At 43.9% G+C, this 6,509-nt stretch overlaps 1 protein-coding gene across 1 annotated transcript; it reads right to left on the bottom strand.

Moving 5' to 3' along the window:
* Positions 1–909: 909 nt before the first annotated feature.
* LOC125384397 lies at positions 910–1,959 on the bottom strand. Its single transcript, XM_048403449.1, has one exon. The coding sequence runs from the start codon at positions 1,957–1,959 to the stop codon at positions 910–912; it is 1,050 nt and encodes a 349-aa protein (XP_048259406.1).
* Positions 1,960–6,509: the final 4,550 nt, after the last annotated feature.

Genomic DNA, 6,509 nt, shown 5'->3' with positions numbered 1-6,509 from the left:
AGAATTGGATGTTTGATGCCTGTATTTAGAGATTCAGCTCTCTGTAAGCGTCCTCCTACTCTGATCAGATCTGATTCTGCATCATAGATAGGGTCAAGCTGGAGGAGCCTGCTGTCTGGAGGCAATCGTTTACCTGATTTTAGTGCTGTGAATTCCTGGGGGAATGATTCTATTTGCACTAGTTGATAGAGATGGTTCTCTATCTGTTCAAACCGTTCAGCGGTCAGGGGTTGAGCATTTTCCGGGATGGCCGCACCATCAAAGGACTCATTAACATCACCCACAAACACGTCCCAGGATGAGTACTGATCTGCATCTGGCAGCTGAGGTGTATTCACAACAATTGTGCCACACATAACAGATTTCTTTATCTCTGTATTGTCAGAGTCTATTGTCACTGGGGTAACTGGCCAATGATCAGGTGTCTGGCGCATGAATTCTGGCCCATCTTTCCACCGCGATTCCTTGCTGAGTTCTCTGTGCAGTTTGCCTGGAGTAATGTCATCGGCAGGATTTCTCTGTGTGTCAACATATCGCCAGTTCTGTACATCTGTGAGATTCTGGATTTCTGAAACTCATGTTCCAACGAATACCTTGTATCTGCATGATTCTGACTTTAGCCAACCAAGTACAGTAGTAGAGTCACTCCACAATATCACTTTCTGGATTGGCAAAGTTATTTCCTTGCTCAACACATCAGCTAGCTGAGCACCAGTGAGGGCTGCACATAGTTCTAGGCGTGGCATAGACAGTTGTTTCTTTGGGGAAACCTTTGATCGCGCCATAAGGAAACTGACATAGATGTTTGCTCCTTCGTCTGTTGTGCGCAAGTATGCTACTGAACCATACACTCTTTCAGAAGCATCACAAAAGATGTGTAGTTGTCGGTCTGCACTTCCAGAGTCCACGCTATGGGGTGTGTAACACCTTGGTAGAGTGATCATTGGGATTTCTTCTAGCTCTAGATCTTTCACAGATGTCCCCCTTTTCTATAGGGTCATTCCAGTTTCTCTTTGACTTCCACAAGTCCTGTACTATGATTTTGGCTCGTGCAAGGAATGGTGCCAAGTAGCCGATGGGATCATACTGACTAGCAAGAACCCTGTAGATCACTCTCATGGTAAGCTCTTCATACTCTATGGTTCTGTGTTTGTAGGTGAGCTCATCAGATTCACAGTTCCAACGCAAGCCTAGGGCTGGCTCCAGTGAGTCACCCTGGCCGAAGGTAAGCCAAAGTTCTGTATTTTCCGATCTAGCATCGGACGGAAGGTCTGCCACAACGGATGGAATATTGCTGGTCCACTGCCTAATGTTGAAACCACCTTGTGCAAGCAAGTCTCTCATTTTCCGTACAAGTTCCTTGGCTTCTGTTGCTGTAGGTAGGCTATGCAAGCAATTGTCAACATAGAATGATTCCTCTACAGATTTGAGTACTTCTTCATTGCCAGCTTTGTGATCCGAGACATGTTTCCATAAAGCATAGCTGGCACAACATGGCGAGCAGGTGGTGCCGAATGGTAGGACTTGCCATTCATACACATCTGGAGGGCGATCATGTTCCATGTTTCGCCAAATGAAACGCAGAAGAGGTTTGTCACGAGAAAGCAGTCTTACTTGATGGAACATGGCTTTTATGTCTCCTGATTTCGCAACTGCATGCTGCCGGAACCGAAGAAAGACACCCAGCAGTGATGATCCGACTGTTTGCCCAGGCAGAAGGTGCTTGTTCAAGATTTGGCCGTTGTGCTCAAAGGAGCAGTTAAATACCAGGCGAAACTTCCCATTGTGTTCAACAATGTGGTGAGGAAAATACCAGGATTCTTCTGATTTCTCCACTTCCTCCTTGGTGAGTTTCTTTACATATCCTGCCTCAACTAGCTTCTGGATTTGGTCATTGTGGATTCTTGAAAGGTCCGGACGATCTCTAAGTCGCCTTTTAGTGCGCCTGAGTGTAGGCATAACCATTTGTTGATCTGTTTTGAAGCAGGTTCCATCCTGTGTGCGTAACAGTAGGGTGGCATAGTGACTAACACCATCGACATCTATCCTGACAGTTTCAGATTCTAGAGTCTCAATTGCCTGTTTATCCTGCTTGGAGCGTGTCACGTTTCTCGGTGAAAGGCAAAGTGTCGATTTGCCACAATCGCTCAATGTTCTCAACAAGATCTGAATTATTGGTGCTGTGTATGAGCATACACTTGGTGTTCTCTGGTCCAGATTCACTAGATAAACCCTGGAGGGACCAACCGAGTTTGGTAGACACCGCTATAGGCGCATTGATGGGTCCAAACTGAACTGGTTCATTGGGAAGAATGAGATGGGCATTGTCCGATCCAATGAGAATAGTTGGCCGAGCTCCATCAATGTTAGGTATTGGTAACTTTTGCAAATGCGGCCACTGCCTTTGCAGGGATTCAACAGGATATGTGTACTCGGACATACACAAGTTATCTGCAGTGAAGGCACCCTTAATCTTGTACCTGATGTTTGGTTTGCTGATAGGAGATATTTGCAGGTCAACTGAGTGTCCATTACACCTGAATGGCTCCTTGTTGATTGTGGTAAGCAATATACTGTCCGACTTTGTCTGAAGTTTTAGGTCATGAACGGTTGATTGTAACACCATAGTTCTCATGGAACCGTCATCCAAGATTGCATGAGTCTCCATCATACCACTTTCACCATAAAGCAACACTTTGACCACCTTTAGCATGACATTAGGAGGATATGAGGGTTGATCAGTGTACACTTTGTCTGTACTGACTTTCACAGAATACACTTTGGAGGCTGCCTGCTCTATAGCCTCATGCAAGACAGTCAAGTGCACTTCCTTACATATGTGACATGGTTTCTTGAGGGTGCACATGTCTGGCTGATGTGTGCGCCCACATTTCCAACATCACTTGCCGTCATGTAACCAGTCATGTACCTGGTTCATTGTTAGTTTCTTCAATCCTGGACATATATTCAGGAAGTGTTCATTGCTGTTACAGTATGGACAGAAAGGCTTGGTCACGTGACTCCTAGCAGAAGATCCAGGTTTTTGTTCAAATGGTTTGGATTCCCTTGCATAGAATAAAGCCGTAAGTGCAGACCTCTTCTGACTTGTTCGTGACGGATACCTCCTGTCAGGTTTAGTACTCTCCATTTTGTATAGCGCAGTGGCCTGGTTAGCTATACGGTTTGCACGTGATTTTGTCTGCAGCCAGTCTGACAAATGACACAATGTGTAGGTCTGGTCACTGTCAGCCTTGAGGATATCACGGTTGATACAATGTTCTACAAAACTATCTCGATAACCTGGGGGTAGCTTGCCAATCAGGCGGTCAACATGTGACCCACATCTCAGTTCATAACCAGTCTCTCCCTCAAGTGACTTGAGCATACCGACAAGGGAATGGACTGATAGGGCAAAACTGTCAAACCCATCAAAGTCACCATATCTTAGTGCTGGCATGTTCATGAGTATACCAATCTCACTTTGTACAAGTTGTCTCGGCTGACCATACTTGTCCTTTAGTGCTTGCAAGGCTGCTGTGAAAGGTTTGGGATCATGCATAAATGCCTCAGGTAGGCGCTTCGCACTGCCTCCAAGTTTGTCAAGTAAAACTTGGTATTTGTATTGTTCCGTAAGGTGTGGATGAATATTCACCAGGTTATCCAGTGCCATCTTAAGCAAGGCAAAGTCCTTTTCTCTTCCACTGGTGAAATTGGGTAATGTTGGTCTTGGTATGCCATAAGATGAGGAAATCAACAGTTCGGTGAGGTTAGGTGTGCCAACCTGAGGTATCATACCAGTAATCACTGGCGGTTGTGTTCCTTGTTCGGTTGGAGGCAATGTTGGATTATCTGGTTGGAGCGCTTGATGCTGTTGTGGCTGTGACTGTTGATATGGCATATTCGGTAACAGAAACAATGGCTGAGGCACTACCATTGCTGGTGGAAAACTTACCTGGGGGTTGCTCCTTGGATATGAACCAATACCAGTACCATAACCCACCAGTGAAGGTTGCTGTGTAAGTACACCAGTGGCTGTTGGGAAAGTACTTGACATGTCGTTTGTTGTGATTTGTTGGGCACTGGTTAACATCTGACCTTGAAAGTGGTCATTCTGTCTGTATATTGGCATACAAGTTGTCAGGTTACCAGGATAAGGGTTGATCCCTTGATGAAGTACACCAGGATGAACTCTGTCAGATGGATCTGGGCCCCGCTGTATCTGGTTCCCAAGGGTTTGACTGTCACCAGAGGGTAGAATTTGGGAGGTGTCAGGAATTGTAAGCTGCTCTGTATTATTTGTGTTACTTACATTGCCAGACTGAATGGCATTAGGGTCAGCAGTAGGTGGGACCTGTCGAGTTACTGACTGTATTTGAATGTTACCATCGAAACTTGGTTGTTCCGTTAGTTCCTCTGGAGGTTGTACATTTTCTGCATTGCTGTTGGGGTCTTCATTTACCATGGTAGCAGTTAGGGTTGCTTCAGCAAAGTTCTGTTGAGCTTGTCTCAGTTGTCTCTGTCTTGACAGTTGAGTATTAAGTACCTCTCTGCGGCGAATAGCGTCACGCTCTATTTCTTCTGTCCGTCTCTTAGCGGCATTCACCTCATCCTCAGCGGCTAAGCGTGCAGTATAGGCCTGGTCATCTAATGCCTGCAATTGCTCATCAACTCTGAAATCCTCCTGCATCCTAAGCACGAGTTTGTCAAGCTGAGCTACTGTTCTTTGCTGTCTTACCACTGCAGACTGAGATTCACTTAGTCCAGATATCACAGAAAGTTTTGAGGACTTACTTCTTGAATCAAGTGACCTTTCACTGTGACTAAGACTATGTGATCTGGAAGATCTAACAGTATTAGTATCTGGTTGTAACGCCATGCCTTCAGATGATTTACCTCAAAATTAAAGTATTTGAATCTGTAGCTTGTCGATATGTTGATGATGACGTGACAAAGATTGGCTGCCGGGCTTAGAACTTACAACACAGGTTCAACTTTGAATGACAGTTGCAGGAGTACAGTTCTAGAATCAGTTAAGTAACAGTTGCATATGGCGAACGTGACTTGGTAACAGGATATTTGGCACGAGATATATACTGTCTCATGATTGAATGTGGGGTTTACCATTCACTGGCGGGATGGGTAATGCGTACGTACAGCGCACTGTTTATATTTGGAATTTGGCGTCACCTGGTTATTGTATCCGCCTCGCTGGACCATGAAAACACGGTGCTTGGATGCACGGGCGAGGGCTGGGCGGTTCGTGATGGATATAGGACGCCAAGGCTGTTTTAGACACAAAAGACTGTATTTCTGTTGGTCAAGCACATGGTCAACACTCCTGGTTGGAGGCTGCCATTTTGGTACATATGGAAATTGGAAAATGGTAAAAGAAACGAAATCAAATATAACAAAAGTGGAATTAGACAACGAAACGAAATAATAGACATTTGGGCTCAAAAGGCTTTCTGACAGGGAGTTCATTGGATTATGAACCTTCATAGAGTGAGGGCCAAACATTGTATGAACGTCGCAAGCTCCGACGTTCATACAGTTTGGCCCTCACTCTTTGAAGGTTCATACTCCAATGAACTCACACAAAGTGAAGGTCAATTCCTAAGAAGAAACACTGTTACAACATTGCTGAACACTGAACACAATTACAACACTCCCGAACACTGGTAACACAATGATAAAACACTGTTAAAACATTGCTGAACACTGGTAAAACATTGACGAAACACTGTTACAACACTGCTGAACACTGGTAAACATTGACGAAACACTGTTTCAGCACTGCTGAACACTTGTAACAAATTGATGAAACACTGTTACAACACTCCTGAACACTGGTAAAACATTGAAGAAACACTGTTACAACATTGCTGAACACTGGCAAAACATTGAAGAAACACTGTTACAACACTCCTGAACACTGGTAAAACATTGAAGAAACAATGTTACAACATTGCTAAACACTGGTAAAACATTGAAGAAACACTGTTACAACACTCCTGAACACTGGTAACACATTGAAGAAACACTGTTACAACATTGCTGAACACTTGTAAAACATTGAAGAAACACTGTTACAACATTGCTGAACACTGGCAAAACATTGATGAAACACTGTTACATCACTCCTGAACACTGGTAAAACATTGATAAACACCATTACAACATTGCTGAACACTGGTAAAACATTGACGAAACACTGTTACAACATTGCTGAACACTGTTACAACATTGATGAAACACTGTTACAACATTGCTGAACACTGTTACAACATTGATGAAACACTGTTACAACATTGCTGAACACTGGTAAAACATTGAAGAAACACTGTTACAACATTGCTGAACACTGGCAAAACATTGATGAAACACTGTTACAACACTTCTGAACACTGGTATAACATTGAAGAAACACTGTTAGAACATTCCTGAACACTGGTAAAACATTGAAGAAACACTGTTACAACATTGCTGAACACTGTTACAACATTGATGAA

Source organism: Haliotis rufescens, unplaced genomic scaffold (assembly GCF_023055435.1).
Source record: "Haliotis rufescens isolate VD_foot unplaced genomic scaffold, xgHalRufe1.0.p SCAF_3, whole genome shotgun sequence".
NCBI classification, from domain to species: Eukaryota; Metazoa; Mollusca; class Gastropoda; order Lepetellida; family Haliotidae; genus Haliotis; species Haliotis rufescens.
Note: the sequence above shows the minus strand (reverse complement) of the source record. Positions and strands in the feature narration are given on the sequence as shown.

Bases quoted from the DNA above. Each gene is read 5' to 3' on its own strand.
- LOC125384397 (XM_048403449.1), bottom strand. From the start codon at position 1,959: ATGCCTACACTCAGGCGCACTAAAAGGCGACTTAGAGATCGTCCGGAC.